This window comes from Entelurus aequoreus, linkage group LG18 (assembly GCF_033978785.1).
Source record: "Entelurus aequoreus isolate RoL-2023_Sb linkage group LG18, RoL_Eaeq_v1.1, whole genome shotgun sequence".
NCBI lineage: Eukaryota > Metazoa > Chordata > Actinopteri > Syngnathiformes > Syngnathidae > Entelurus > Entelurus aequoreus.
The window spans coordinates 19,214,583-19,231,319 of record NC_084748.1 but is presented as its reverse complement, the minus strand read 5'-3'; the positions used below and the strand labels follow the sequence as shown (position 1 = coordinate 19,231,319).

General features: G+C 38.5%; 1 protein-coding gene across 2 annotated transcripts in view; it reads left to right on the top strand.

Moving 5' to 3' along the window:
• Positions 1 to 16,737, top strand: part of zmp:0000001082 (integrin alpha-D) — a 108,221-nt gene that overhangs the window by 15,121 nt on the left and 76,363 nt on the right. For both annotated transcript variants that reach the window (XM_062026719.1, XM_062026720.1), the window contains 6 exons: positions 1,413 to 1,495; positions 1,585 to 1,699; positions 8,675 to 8,805; positions 8,880 to 9,022; positions 12,884 to 13,034; positions 13,104 to 13,316. In XM_062026719.1, coding sequence (XP_061882703.1) covers positions 1,413 to 1,495; positions 1,585 to 1,699; positions 8,675 to 8,805; positions 8,880 to 9,022; positions 12,884 to 13,034; positions 13,104 to 13,316 — 836 coding nt within the window. The remainder of the gene's footprint in view (positions 1 to 1,412; positions 1,496 to 1,584; positions 1,700 to 8,674; positions 8,806 to 8,879; positions 9,023 to 12,883; positions 13,035 to 13,103; positions 13,317 to 16,737) is intronic.

The window sequence follows — 16,737 nt, the reverse complement described above, 5'->3', positions numbered from 1 at the left end:
AATCGTGTAAATAAAAACTTCTCCCTATCGGCGTATCTGTACTGTAAAGTTAACATTTGAATGACAATAAAAAGGAAGTCTAAGTCTAAGTATTATGGATACCCCCAAACAATGTTCCCTCTAATTTTCCATCTGATTTGCAAGTGTGTAATTTGTTGTGAGTTCATGCACTGTGTTGGTTTTGTTCTTTGAACAAGGTGATGTTCATGCACGGTTCATTGTGTGCACTAGTAAAAAAAAACATATAACTTTGTCTTGAAAATGAACAAAAAAAAAAAAAACATTTTATTTTTCACTAAAGAAGGGTTCGGTGAATGTGCATATGAAACGGGTGGGGTTCGGTACCTCCAACAAGGTTAAGAACCACTGATTTAAAATAAAAAGTAGACAATATAATACTTTTAATATGAGGAAAACAGTTAACTTATATTTAAGATAAAAACTGCCTAAATACAAAGTTAAACTTTAAAAATAAGGAAAACAGTTCACTTTTATTTAAGACAAAATTATACAACATTATACTTTTAAAATAAGAAACATATATATTATAACTCAAATCTGTTACAAAAACAGCCTTGGTAGTACGAGACAGCTAACATAAAATAATACATAGGTTTAGCTTGGCATAGAAATAAACTTTTGGAATGACCTTAAATACAATTCCTTCCATCCATTTCTACCGCTTGTCCCTTTTGGGGTCGCGGGGGGTGCTGGAGCCTATCTCAGCTGCATTCGGGTGGAAGGCGGGGTACACCCTGGACAAGTCGCCACCTCATCAAATTAATCAAGTTAATTAAAAATGATAAATCACTGTAATCAAATGAAATAATACATTTGATAGGGTGGATTAAAGCCTTAAAAACGGTATAACTGCTGAAGTACTACAACTAAAATGGGGGACAGACTTAAAAACTACAAGTTGTTATACCCCTTTCTGCCTGTAGGAATCATAAATCATTATGACGTATGGACTACAACCAAGATGGCGGGTTTATACTCATATAGAACTACAGAATTAAAATGGCGGCTGGATATGACAAATACTTCCTGTTTCCGGTTTAGGGCACCCCCCCCCCCCCCCCCCCCTATGAGTGTGATACCATTTCCTGGGGGGCTCATAAACCCCGCCTCGCCAACTACCACAAATTATTTAGCCCCCACTCTACTACTATTGGTATAACATACAATATACTGAGAGTTACCCTTGTACAGCCCTTTGAGACACTTGTGATTTAGGGCTATATAAATAAACATTGATTGATTGATTGATTATAAGCTCGGTTTTTCACTGTCATTCTTGTCATTAATAATTAATGAATAGTCCTTATTGTACTGAGCTGCTGGACTCACGTCACAACAAATTCCAATTTGTTGCAAACCTTGGTAACTCTCACCTTCACACTGTTGTGCAGAACTGTCCCTCAAAGACCAAAGTGTACAAGTCAAGCACTTTGGACTGTCCATTGCTGAAGACGCCACACAATCCCAATTCACCGTAAGCATACCCCCACATATTTACTATATTGTTTTTTTTTTTGCCATTTTCCCACTACTTTCTTCCTTGTATTGCTTGTTTTCATTAAGGTTTGCAGCCCTTATATAGCTCATGAATGTTACGACAACTCCTACCTGAACGGTGTGTGCTACAAGGTGACACAGGATCTTCAGGAGGTCTCCTATATCAAACCGATTTTCCAAGGTAAAAGATGTTTAAAGCAATATTTTTAACTTAGATCATCTTGTCCAGGGAGTGATCAGATCAGTTCAAGTATAATAGTATCCAGAGCAGGCTTGTGCAAAATCACAAATTTGGAACTTCAATTCAATGCACTTGAAGAATTTGAATTGAATTGGCTCCACCCCGCATGATTGTGTATTGGACTTACTGGAGGTACAATTAAATTAATTGCAAGTCAGACAAACCCCTTATGGCTAAGTAACATAAAACTGTTGTCAATCAATCAATCAAGGTTTATTTGCATAGCACTTTACAACATCACAATGGTGCACAAAGTGCTTTATAGGACAAATAAGTTAAAAGCAAGTAAAACATATTGAAACAGTTAAAAAACCTATGGCAGTTATTAAAAAACAGTTCAACCAGGTATGTTTTAGTTGAGATTTACAAAACCCAAAACAAGGGAAGTTGGCACGTTGTGTAAGTCGTAAATAGAAACAGAATACAATGATTAGCAAAACCTTTTTAACCTATATTCAATTGAATGCACTGCAAAGACAAGATACTTACCGTAATTTCCGGACTATAAGCCGCACCTGACTATAAGCCGCACCAGCTAAATTTAGGGGGAAATACAGATTGCTCCATATATAAGCCGCACCTGACTATAAGCTGCAGGGTTTTGATGTGTAATTACCGTAGTATATAGGGGTTCCTGCTACCACGGAGGGGATTTTCGGGACAGAGATGACTGTTTGGGAACGCAAAGCGTCCCATTTATTAACAATAAATCTTTCAATCATTCAATCAAACTTTCACATCTTTGACATGGCGAACAGCATTCGTGCAGAGTACAAATAATACAATGGTGCAAAGTAATACAAAGTGCTCGCCTGTACGTTATCAAAATAACCAGCCTACCGGTATATGAAAAGTCAGTCTTTAATCATTGTGTCATCGTCTTCCTCCTGCGTACTAAAACCACCGAAATCCTCTTCGTCGGTGTCGGAGAAGAACAGGCCGTAAATAAGCCGCACCCTTGTATAAGCCGCAGGGACCAGAACAAGGGGAAAAAGTAGCGGCTTGTAGTCCGGAAATTACGGTAATGTGTTTGCAAATATTAGCTCATTTGGAATTGGATGCCTGCAAAATGTTTCAAAAAAGCTGGCGCAAGTGGCAAAAAAGACTGAGAAAAGTTGAGTAATGCTCATCAAACGCTTATTTGGAACATCCCACAGGTGAACAGGCTAATTGGGAACAGGTGGGTGCCATGATTGGGTATAAAAGCAGCTTCCGTGAAATGCTCAGTCATTCACAAACAAGGATGGGGCGAGGGTCACCACTTTGTGAACAAATGCGTGAGCAAATTGTCGAACGGTTTAAGAACAACATTTCTCAACGAGCTATTGCAAGGAATTTAGGGATTTCACCATCTACGGTCCGTAATATCATCAAAAGGTTCAGAGAATCTGGAGAAATCACTGCACGTAACATGGAATGCCCGTGACCTTCAATCCCTCAGGCGGTACTGCATCAAAAAGTGTGTAAAGGATATCACCACATGGGCTCAGGAACACTTCAGAAAGCCACTGTCAGTAACTACAGTTTGTCGCTACATCTGTAAGTGCAAGTTAAAATTCTACTATGCAAAACGAAAGCCATTTATCAACAACACCCCAGAAAGTCCAAGATGGACTGATGCAAAGTTGAAAAGTGTTCTGTGGTCTGACGAGTCCACATTTCCAAATTGTTTTTGGAAACTGTGGACGTCAAGTCCTACGGACCAAAAAGGAAAAGAACCATTCGGACTGTTACAGGCGCAAAGTTCAAAAAGCCAGCATCTGTGATGGTATAAGGGGTATATTAGTGCCCAAGGCATGGGTAACTTACTTGTCTTTGCAGTGTATTCAATTGAATACAAGTTGAAAAGGATTTGCAAATCATTGTATTCAGTTTTTATTTACGATTTACACAACGTGCCAACTTCACTGGTTTTGGGTTTTGTAAAATCTTTTAGCTTCACAATAGCTTGCAACTCATGAGGGAGTGAGTTCCATAACCTCGGTGCAGATGCGGCAGAAGAACCATCACCCCATTTTTTAGTTCTAGTCCTTGGTACTTTCAAAGATGTGTGCAAAGATGAGCACATATTTCTGGGTGGGTGGTGAACAGTTAAAATATCAGCCAAGTATGCTGGGGCTGGACCATTGCTGACCTTAAAAACAAAAAGAAGGATTTTAAAATGTATTCTAAAGAGAACTGGGGTAACGAATGGATGGATGGATGGAGCTTGTGGGGCAGTGACTGGTTTAGTCCATTATAGAGGGCATTGCAGCAGTCCAGTCTTGAGCTGATGAAAGCATGAATGGCGTTTTTAAGGTCTGCCCTGTGCAGAAAAGGCTTCACCTTTGTCAAAAGCCTCAGCTGGAAAAACCTGCTCTAACCACAAAGTTTATTTGTTTGTCAAATTCAAGGTTGCTGTCAAATATCACACCCAGATTCTTCACAGCAGGAGCGAGGGGGGGGGGGGTGGGGGGTGGGGGGGGGTGCTAAAACTGGGTGCACTATGAGGTGCATCAGGGCTAAAAACAACTTAGTCTGTTTTGCTCTCATTTTAATGCAGAAAGTCCTGCGACAGCCATAGTTTAATGTCATTGAGACAGCTATGGAGGGATTCCAGTGCATTTCTGTCACTTAGCATAACGGGAAAATAGAGCTGTACATCATCAGCATAAAAGTGGAAGTTAACATTGTATTTTAATATGATTGAACCTAATACAGTGGTTCTTAACCTGGGTTCGATCGAACCCTAGGGGTTCGGTGAGTCAGCCTCAGGGATTCGGCGGAGCCTCCACCGCAGAGGTCAAGACACACCCGACTCATCGTGTAAATAAAACTTCTCCCTATCGCCGTATTATGAATACCCCCAAACAATGTTCCCTCTAATTTTCCATATGCGTGAGCAAACGCCAAAACTCCTTCAGCATTCAGTGGAGCAACATGTGAGCGACAAGATGTGTCTGGAATCGGAGACATTTCTGTACCCATGGAACTAAAGCAAACAATTGCCACGCACTTAGATGAGCTTGCATAGTCTCTTGACGGATATTTCCCTACAAGAGAGTCATCTCCAGCATGGGTGAGACAGCCGTTCACGTTTGCTGTTGAGACAGCAAATGTCAATGATGAATACCTCGACGAAATCATTGAAATTCAGCAGAGCCAAGTTCAACAGACACTCTTCAGAACAACAACGCTCTCAACGTTTTGGTACAGTATCCAGTTATTAGTTAAGCCCTGGAATTTTTTTATACCATTTGTTACAACATATGTTTGCGAGCAATCCTTTTCGAGGATGCTGGACATAAAAACGAAGAAAAAGAACAGACTTTGCTGTGAAAATGACATGAGAGTGACACTTGCCAATGTGAAGCCACGCATATCTGAACGGGTCTCTCAAAGGCAACAGCAGAAGTCACACTGATTTGCAGGTGTGTATTTTGTTGTGAGTTCATGCACTGTGTTGGTTTTGTTCTTTGAACAAGGTGATGTTCATGCACGGTACATTTTGTGCACCAGTAAAAAAACATATAACTTTGTCTTGAATTTGAAAAATTATTATTATTATTTTTTTCACTAAAGAAGGGTTCGGTGAATGCGCATATGAAACTGGTGGGGTTCGGTACCTCCAACAAGGTTAAGAACCACTGACCTAATGGGAGCATATAAAATGAAATTAGAATAGAACTCTGGGGTATGCCAGAAAAAAGTGATGCATTTGTAGAGGAAATATCATGAATCATTACTGAAAAGGACCTTTTTGATGAGATATGAGGAACATCATCTTAGCACAGATCCACGCAGGCCAACACAGTATTCCCGGCGGGAGATGAGGACTACATGGTTCACGGTGTCAAAAGCATCTGTGAGATCCGAAATAACAAGCACAACGGCGTTTTTTTTTGTGTCAATGGCCATAAGAATGTCTTTTTGAACTTTTAGTCATGTTGATTCTGTAATGTGGCGAGTCCTAAATCCTAATTGAAACTTGTCAGCAATATCATTGAGGGACAGAAATTGCAAGTTATTCCATGATCTTGGACAGCAAAGGGACATATGATATTGGATGAAATATGGGATGAATGGATGGGTCTGGGTTATGCTTTTTAAGGAGTGGTCTGACTACATTTCGCTTTAAGGCAGTGGGGAGAATAACCAGCCTAAAGCAACTGTTAATAAGGAGAACACGGCTGGGACCAACGATGTCCATAACCTCCTTAGTTATTCTGCTGGCAGGTATAATGTCTAAAGGACGGCTGGAAGGGTTTAATTGCTGAGCTGATTTTTTTAAGATGGGAAATGGAAATTGATTCAAAGTTCTAAAAAAATGTGCTGTACAGGATGACCACGCAGGGCAGTAATTGGAACCTTTGGGATGGATTGCCTGGACCTTGTTAATGAAGAACTGTTAAAATGCATCACATGTGTGCTCAGATGCATAATTAAAACAGCAGTGGTAGGGTTAATGACAGAGTTAACAGTGTTAAATAGAAGTCTGGGCGATGACTATTGCTGGTGCGGATGTTAGATAAATGTTTAGTTTTTTGCTTCGTTCACAGTTTTGTGTTATGACGCAAGACTGTCCCCTTACAGGCCTCAAATTTTAACTTTTTAAAGGCCTACTGAAACCCACTACTACCGACCACGCAGTCTGATAGTTTATATATCAATGATGAAATCTTAACATTGCAACACATGCCAGTACGGCCGGGTTAACTTATAAAGTGCAATTTTAAATTTCCCGCTAAACTTCCGGTTGAAAAACGTCTATGTATGATGACGTATGCGCGTGACGTCAATAGTTAAACGGAAATATTCAGAACCCATTGAATCCAATACAAAAAACTCTGTTTTCATCTCAAAATTCCACAGTATTCTGGACATCTGTGTTGGTGAATCTTTTGCAATTTGTTTAATGAACAATGAAGACTGCAAAGAAGAAAGTTGTAGGCTGGATCGGTGTATTAGCGGCTGGCTGTAGCAACACAACCAGGAGGACTTTGACTTGGATAGCAGACGCGCTAGCCTCCGCTAGCCTCCGCTAGCCGCCACTAGCCTCCGCTAGCCGCCACTAGCCGCCGACCGCATCGATGATCGGGTGAAGTCCTTCGTCCTTCCGTCGATCGCTGGAACGCAGGTGAGCACGGGTGTTGATGAGCAGATGAGGGCTGGCTGGCGTAGGTGGATAGCTAATGTTTTTAGCATAACTCTGTGAGGTCCCGTTGCTAAGTTAGCTTCAATGGCGTCTTAGCAACAGCATTGTTAAGCTTTGCCAGGCTGGAAAGCATTAACTGTGTTGTTACAGATCCATGGTTTAATAGTATTGTTGATTTTCTGTCTATCCTTCCAGTCAGGGGTTTATTTCTTTTGTTTCTATATGCAATTAAGCACGATGCTATCACGTTAGCTCCGTAGCTAAAGTGCTTCGCCGATGTATTGTAGTTGAGATAAAAGTCACTGTGAATGTCCATTTCGCGTTCTCGACTCTCATTTTCAAGAGGATATAGTATCCGAGGTGGTTTAAAATACAAATCCGTGATCCACAATAGAAAAAGGAGAGAGTGTGGAATCCAATGAGCCAGCTTGTACCTAAGTTACGGTCAGAGCGAAAAAAGATATGTACACTGCACTCTAGTCCTTCACTCTATCGTTCCTCATCCACGAATCTTTCATCCTGGCTCAAATTAATGGGGTAATCGTCGCTTTCTCGGTCCGACTCGCTGTCGCTGCATTGAAAACAATGGGGAAATGTGAGGAGCCCTTCAACCTGTGACGTCACGCTACTTCCGGTACAGGCAAGGCTTTTTTAATCAGCGACCAAAAGTTGTGAACTTTATTGTCGATGTTCTCTACTAATATGGCAATATCGCAAAATGATCAAGTATGACACATAATATGGATCTGCTATCCCCGTTTAACTAAAAAAAATTCATTTCAGTAGGCCTAAAAAATGTGTCTCCTCAGTTCCCAAACGTTTACTGAGTGTTGTTAAAAGGAAAGGCCATGTAACACAGGGGTGAACATGCCCTTTCCCAACTACTTTGGCACGTGTTGCAGCCATGAAATTCTAAGTTAATTATTATTTGCAAAAAAAAAAAAAAAGTTTATGAGTTTGAACATCAAATATCGTGTCTTTGTAGTGCATTCAACTGAATATGGGTTGAAAAGGATTTGCAAATCATTGTATTCAGTTTATATTTACACCTAACACAATTTCCCAACTCATATGGAAACGGGGTTTGTACATGTAAAACAATCTACGGTGAGTTCAAGGATCGCTGAAATTATAGGACAAAACGGCGCTTGCCAAATACTCTCATCAGTGAAGGATGTTTAATATAAAGAGTGATATTTCTAACAATTAAGAAGGTTTGTGTCATGTTTGTTCTCCTACAAACAATATATTAACACAAAATTTTGATTTTGATTTTTTCTTCATTTTTTTCCATTTTCACACATCTCTGAAAGAGGTCCGGGGAGCCACTCGGTCGGTGCTAAAGAGCTGACTCCATTATTATACCAAATAATACATCGCAGGAATTGGATTGAGTCCAGACTTGTGTTGAATTGAGAATCGATTTTGAATTAAATCGTCACCCCCAAGAATCAGAATTAGATCGAATCGTGAGGTGTCCAAAGATTCCCACCTCTACTGAGTAGTGTGGGTAAGCGCCAGTATCCAGACTGTAGAGGACGTCCATGTGACACACAAATCCTTACATGATGAGCGCTCAGCACAAATATAAATCTTTTTTTCACCTACTGGAAGTTGTGGCCATAGCTCAAACCCTTATTCGGTAAAAGCAATACTGGCCCTGTATTTACTTGGTTTCGTACAGTTTTCAGTATCAACCCAATCCTACCATGAAGTGCGTCTTTTAAAAAATGTTGCATCTAATGTAATCATTTTCATCGATGAATACATTCTTGTTTTAGAATGCAGGAAGAAGACGGTAGAACTGGTCTTTCTTTTTGATGGATCCGGAAGTATGACTGAGGATGAGTTTACAAAAAATAAAGATTTTATTAAGGACATAATGGACAACCTCAAAAACACATCAATCAAGGTCAGTGCCCCATGGATGTGAGAGATTGACAGTGTTTATTTGACATGCACGTGTTCATGGTGTGTGTTTTTCAGTTTGCAGCCGTTCAGTTCGCCACATCTTACAGGACCGTCTTTGATTTCATGGACTATAACAAAGGCAGCGCTAGGCAAAAACTTGAAGAGGAGCGGCACATGGAGAGCCTTACCAATACCCACCAAGCCCTGGAATTTGTTTTGTAAGTTGTAACGACTACACTATTTCCCACAGCCCAACAATCTATTTGTAGTTTTGGTGGGGGCTCATTGTTGAATTTACATAATCAACTGCACCTGACGCTTGTTAAGAAGAGCGGCGAAAACAGTGCATGGCCTCTTTGCACGTTTGCGTGGACTCTGTTTGCGCACGCGTTTTGTTCCTCTGGCCCTCTATTCGCCCAGCGTTCCTTCTTTTTGGCACTTTGGGGCCAGCATTGGTTGGTCACTTTAAATGTCTACTGTCTCCTGGTCTGAGCCAATTCGAGGGAACCTGTTGTCTGTACATTTTTCGAATCGTAAGACAAAATAACCAAATATTAGTGTACTGTGTCATTTAAAGGGGATTTTAGCAACTTGCTCACAGTTACACTATTCAAACCAAAAAATGAAGGCTGTCAAAATTAAAGAGTTAACTCAAGTGATTAATCACAATAAATATTGCATTAATCATGTACACCAGGGGTCCGGCTCCGGCCAGCCAGCCAGCGTCCAAAATCCGGCTCGCGGGACGTCCCAAGTTAAAAAAATAATATATACACTACCGTTCAAAAGTTTGGGGTCACATTGAAATGTCCTTATTTTTTAAGGAAAAGCACTGTACTTTTCAATGAAGATAACTTTAAACTAGTCTTAACTTTAAAGAAATACACTCTATACATTGCCAATGTGGTAAATGACTATTCTAGCTGCAAATGTCTGGCTTTTGGTGCAATATCTACATAGGTGTATAGAGGCCCATTTCCAGCAACTATCACTCCAGTGTTCTAATGATACAATGTGTTTGCTCATTGGCTCAGAAGGCTAATTGATGATTAGAAAACCCTTGTGCAATCATGTTCACACATCTGAAAACAGTTTAGCTCGTTACAGAAGCTACAAAACTGACCTTCCTTTGAGCAGATTGAGTTTCTGGAGCATCACATTTGTGGGGTCAATTAAACGCTCAAAATGGCCAGAAAAAGAGAACTTTCATCTGAAACTCGACAGTCTATTCTTGTTCTTAGAAATGAAGGCTATTCCACAAAATTGTTTGGGTGACCCCAAACTTTTGAACGGTAGTGTATATATTTTTTAATTATTATTATTTTTAAATCTGTCCTTTCTAATCCATTTTCTACCGCTTGTTACTCGCTTGTTACTCTCTGTGTCTTCTAGCCGCTCAGGCAAATCATATCGTCTAAAAATGCATTTTCCCATCCATAACGGGACATCATCGTGCTCTGAATTTATATATATATATATATATATATATATATATATATATATATATATATATATATATATATATATATATATATATATATATATATATATATATATATATATATATAAAATGGATTAGAAAGGACAGATTTAAAGAAATAATAATTAAAAAATATATATATATTATTTTATATATATATATATATATATATATATATATATATATATATATATATATATATATATATATATATATATATATATATATATATATATATATATATATATAAATGGATTAGAAAGGACAGATTTAAAGAAATAATAATTAAAAAAAATATATATATTATTTTATATATATATATATATATATATATATATATATATATATATATATATATATATATATATATATATACACAAAAAAAGGTGAAATAACTGAAAACATATTTTATATTGTAGTTTCTTCAAAATAACCACCCTTTGGTGGTTATTTTGGTTATTTGGTTCAATGGTTTTCACTTCACAGGTGTCATAGTTTTGAGACTTTCAGTGACAATTTACAATGTAAATAGTCATGAAAATAAAGAAAACGCATTGAAATGAGAAGGCTACAGTTTTGATGTTAAAGGTCTAAAAAATTTATGTCGAACGTCCGGCGGGCCGGATTGAAAATCTTAATGGGCCGCATGTGGCCCGCGAGCCGTATTTTGCTGAGGTCTGACGTAATGGGTTATTTTGTAGAAAAACTAATCTCCTTTAAAAGGGGCACAGTTTGACGATAACAGTTCTCTCAGATAGGCTCTGACCAGGAGATTGTACAGTGACCAATCAGAAAGGAGGGGTGTTGTCATGTGGAGGGGGGGGGGGGGGGGGGGGGGAGTAGCAATGCTGTGACAAATAATATTTCTATTAAATAGGCTTTACTTTGCATTTTAATTAACATGGATTATTTTTTGTATTTACAAATAATAGTACCAACTTTTTTTTTTCTCTCTCCAACATTTGTGGCACTGGCGTGGCGCCCCCTGATGGACGGCGCCCTTAGCATTTGCCTATACGGCCTATGCCACGGGCCGGCCCTGCCGCATGTGAGCAAACAGAGTCTGTGCTTGGAGAGAGTCGCTTTTATGCACGCAGATTTTGGCACTGTTTTGACGCCATATGAAATAATCGTATTGTCACACCCTTAAAGGCCTACTGAAATGATTTTTTTTTATTTAAACGGGGATAGCAGATCCATTCTATGTGTCATACTTGATCATTTCGCGATATTGCCATATTTTTGCTGAAAGGATTTAGTAGAGAACATCGACGATAAAGTTCGCAACTTTTGGTCGCTGATAAAAAAAAGCCTTGCCTGTACCGGAAGTAGCGTGACGTCACAGGTTGAAAGGCTCCTCACATTTCCCCATTGTTTACACCAGCAGCGAGAGCGATTCGGACCGAGAAAGCGACGATTACCCCATTAATTTGAGCCAGGATGAAAGATCCGTGGATGAGGAACGTGAGAGTGAAGGACTAGAGTGCAGTGCAGGACGTATCTTTTTTCGCTCTGACCGTAACTTAGGTACAAGGGCTCATTGGATTCCACACTCTCTCCTTTTTCTGTTGTGGATGACGGATTTGTATTTTAAACCACCTCGGATACTATATCCTCTTGAAAATGAGAGTCGAGAACGCGAAATGGACATTCACAGTGACTTTTATCTCCACAACAATACATCGCCGAAGCACTTTAGCTACGGATCTAACGTGATAACATCGGGCTTAACCGCAGATAGAAACAAAAGAAATAAACCCCTGACTGGAAGGATAGTCAGAAAATCAACAATACTATTAAACCATGGATCTGTAACTACACGGTTAATGCTTTCCAGCCTGGCGAAGCTTAACAATGCTGTTGCTAACGACGCCATTGAAGCTAACTTAGCAACGGGACCTCACAGAGTTATGCTAAAAACATTAGCTGTCCACCTACGCCAGCCAGCCCTCATCTGCTCAACAACACCCGTGCTCACCTGCGTTCCAGCGATCGATGGAGCGACGAAGGACTTCACTCGATCATAGATGCGGTCGGCGGCTAGCGTCGGATAGCGCGTCTGCTATCCAAGTCAAAGTCCTCCTGGTTGTGCTGCTGATACACCGATCCCACCTAAAGCTTTCTTCTTTGCAGTCTTCTTTGTTCATTAAACAAATTGCAAAAGATTCACCAACACAGATGTCCAGAATACTGTGGAATTTTGCGATGAAAACCGAGCTTTTTGTATTGGATACAATGTGTCCGAATACTTCCGTTTCAACGATTGACGTCACGCGCATACGTCATCATACATAGACGTTTTCAACCGGAAGTTTAGCGGGAAATTTAAAATTGCACTTTATAAGTTAACCCGGCCGTATTGGCATGAGTTGCAATGTTAAGATTTCATCATTGATATATAAACTATCAGACTGCGTGGTCGGTAGTAGTGGGTTTCAGTAGGCCTTTAAGAACTTCAGTTTGGCAAATAAAATTTGGGCTTAGATTTTTTAAAATCCTAGTGTTTTAATATGTATCTTGTATTTTTATTGTAATAATTACTATTTAATAATTAGGAATTCTTAGCACAAATACAAATGTTTTACCTAAATTTCTCCAGGAAAAACCTCTTTGAGAACAAACATGCAGGCGCCTCTTCCGATGCCAGTAAAGTTCTGGTCCTGATCACAGACGGAGATCCCAGTGACAGTGATGATAAGAGGATTATAAACACTTACAATGAAACAGGCATCATTCGGTTTGTCATTGGGGTAAGAGGTGATACACAAAGTGAAGAAACATCAGGTTTGCATCTCTTGAAAGAGTTGTTGTGGTTTCAGGTGAAAAACGTTGCCCTGGATAAACTCAAGATTATTGCCTCAGACCCCAAGGACAAATTCGCCTTTAAGATTGAGCAGTATGATGGACTCACAGGATTGCTGGAAAACTTTCAAAAACACATCTTCAGCATGGAAGGAGACACCAGAGTTGCTCGGGCGGAAGACATGACTGATGAGATGTCTCAGAGTGGATTTAGTGCTGCTTTCTACAAGGTAAGCAGCCTCTTTACGCTATTTTAGTGCACAGACCTTTACCAAAAATACTAATCCTATTGTCAAAAGTAATATGTCGCTGGGAATTGGAACTGGTTTCAGGTGGCAAGAGTATAGATGTGTATTTCAGTTACAATAATTCAACTAGTTCCTTCTTCACTGATTCCTTATTACACAGGTGTCAAACTCGAGGCCCGGGGGCCGGATGTGGCCCGCCACATCATTTTATGCGGCCTGTGAAAGCCTGGGAATATAATGCCTCAATGAAGTATTTGATATTTTCTATTTTTACAGACAAAAATACATGGACTTAATGCAATCTCTTTTCAACTTTAATATTACCGATAATGCAACAAATATTATATTATCATACATGTTTTGTTGAAATAAAAATAAATACTTAAACATCTGCTTGATTTATGATTACCAAGCAAGTTACCGTCAAATTGTACATTGTAAAAATAACAGTAGATATTATGATAAAAAAAAAAGTTGGCAGCTCAGTCACCTATTTAATTTTTTAAATTTATTTACCGTATTTTTTGGAGTATAAGTCGGTCCGGAGTATAAGTCGCACCTGCCGAAAATGCATAATAAAGAAGGAAAAAAACATATATAAGTCGCACTGGAGTATAAGTCGCATTTTTTGGGGAAATGTATTTGATAAAACCCAACACCAAGAATAGACATTTGAAAGGAAATAAATAAAGAATAGTGAACAACAGGCTGAATAAGTGTATGTTATATGACGCATAAATAACCAACTGAGAACGTGCCTGGTATGTTAACGTAACATATTATGGTAAGAGTCATTTAAATAACTATAACATATAGAACATGCTATGACGTGTGGTTTCAGGTGAAAAACAGATTACCAAACAATCTGTCACTCCTAATCGCTAAATCCGATGAAATCTTATACGTTAAGTCTCTACGTGAATGAGCTAAATAATATTATTTGATATTTTACGGTAATGTGTTAATAATTTCACACATAAGTCGCTCCTGAGTATAAGTCGCACCCCTGGCCAAACTATGAAAAAAACTGCGATTTATAGTCCGAAAAATACGGTAATCAGGGAAAACATCCCATTGAGATTAAAAACCTCTTTTTCAAGGGAGTCCTGACCAAGAGGCAGCAAAGTTACACATAAAATGACATTCACATTACACATTAAAATGACAGAATGGACATCAAGTAAAACAGTTGCAGATAACTGTTGTACTGTTTTTACATTTACAGTAATATGCTGTAAAAAAAACATTAAATTGTACAATTAAATTCTGGTGACTGAGCTGCCATTTTTTACCGTAAAATGTAGATTTTTTTACAGGGTACATAGAAAAAAAAATAAAAAATTAAATGCATACACAAATATGTAATATCAAGAGGCAAATCCTTATACATTGTGATTCATATATACCCACTGTTACAAGTGGCCCCCTGAGGGCAGCCATAACCGCAATGTGGCCCTTGATGAAAACAAGTTTGACACCCCTGCATTATTACATGCATTTTCATGAACAAAACAAAGTCAATAGTAGACAATAACTAAACATGTTTTTGCTCTAAAGTTGTCTTGTGTCCAGGGTTATTTCCCGAATTTGTAAACAATAACAAAAACGACAAAAAACTGATCTTGTGAAAAAAAACCCCACCATCTAATCACTCTAGTATCAATCGTATATTGATACTACCCTTGGTATCAGCACTACTGCAATGGATCCATCTGTCCTCCTTTTATGTTTACGCCTGTCCGCGACACAGCGACAGAGCACCATTATATTATTCTCTCTCTAACTCCTATTAATATACTTGTTAATTTCCTGTTATTAACTGCTTACTTTCTGCCAGAGGTGGGACCAAGTCATTGCTTTGCAAGTCACAAGTAAGTCTCAAGTCTTTGCCCTCAAGTCTCGAGTCAAGTCCCGAGTCAAGACAGGCAAGTCCCGAGTCAAGTCCAAAGTCAAGACTGGAAAGTCTCAAGTCGAGTCCCAAGTCCTGCATTTTGAGTTTCGAGTCCTTTCAAGTCCTTTTAACCACAGACTAATATTTTTACACAGATTGTGTATGCTTTTAAAACGCTGTATTTATTTATTAAAACAAGTGCATTTGAAATTGCAAGAAAAAAAGTAGTGCTGACATTGCAATTCATAATAGCACTATTAACAGTAATTTTAATAGTTTAAACAATTTTAAACATTTAACTCATTCCTTTACAGAATAAACACATTTGCAAAAACAAACATTAACATACTATTGGTTGTATTTTATGAAAATAATATTACAACAGAGTTGAGAAGGAGCAAAGATATTCAATATTTGTATGTGAAAATCACAAATAAATCTTCTGGGGGAGGATGACGCCCCTACAGGGGTTTGGTTTACAAACTTTCAGCCCCACCTAAAACAAAATTCACCAGCCGCCACTGATTATGATGCATTCTCATTTTAGGCAAAATATAAGACAATACTTTCTTAACAGTATAATTGTAACCAGGAATAAGTCTTCAAGTAACAATATTCAAATACTAACATTGTTGGGTAAAACAGCATTTGGTTTTATTCTGAATGTAGTGAAACAAATTGGTGGTTTTAGCTGATATAAAGACTTTCAGGTGTTTATATATGTTTAAGTATTTGGCAGACGCTTTTATCCAAAGCGACATACATAAAAAATACATACATAACAATCACTGTAAACATGATCATTTAAGGGAAGAATGTAATACAAAATATCAATACAAAGTGTCAAGACAGAATAAACTCTCTGCTGCTGCAGCAACAGAGATACAGTTTATAGGTCCCTAAAATATATAGATATCTAATGTATTCATACATTGTTTATGTAGGATATACGCATGTATATATAACCTAATCATATTGTTTCTTCAATTTAAAAATAGCTTACCGTTTTTTCCCCCTTCTCTGGGATTATATTCCCAGTTTTGATCTCGGACGTCTGGTCACTTATAGCGTATAAGAATATTATATTACTGTTAAGCAAACTATGAATAATAAAACTTGCCAAAACATGTGTCCGTTATCATAGCTACACGTGTGACAAAAAACCGCGTGAAAATCAGTGGTATTCAGTGAGGTAAAATGAATTAAATGCGCTGACAGTTCATTGCTCCTGACAAATGAATTGCACTGAGTGGAGCGGATCACCACTCCAAGATGGTGGCCCCGCGTCTTGTCTGCGCCAGTAGGCAGTAGCGCTCGATGCTGCGTACCCTTAAAACATGTCTATGGTTATAACGTTAGCAGTGAGTTTACAGCCTCACTGATTTAACTACACAGCAAATAAAAGTCATGTTACTTAGCCAATAAACGTTATCTTACATTCAAAACTTACCCTTCTTTGGGCAACTTCAAATGTCGAACGAAGTTGGAAGTTGTTGCGTCTCCGTCTGTAAT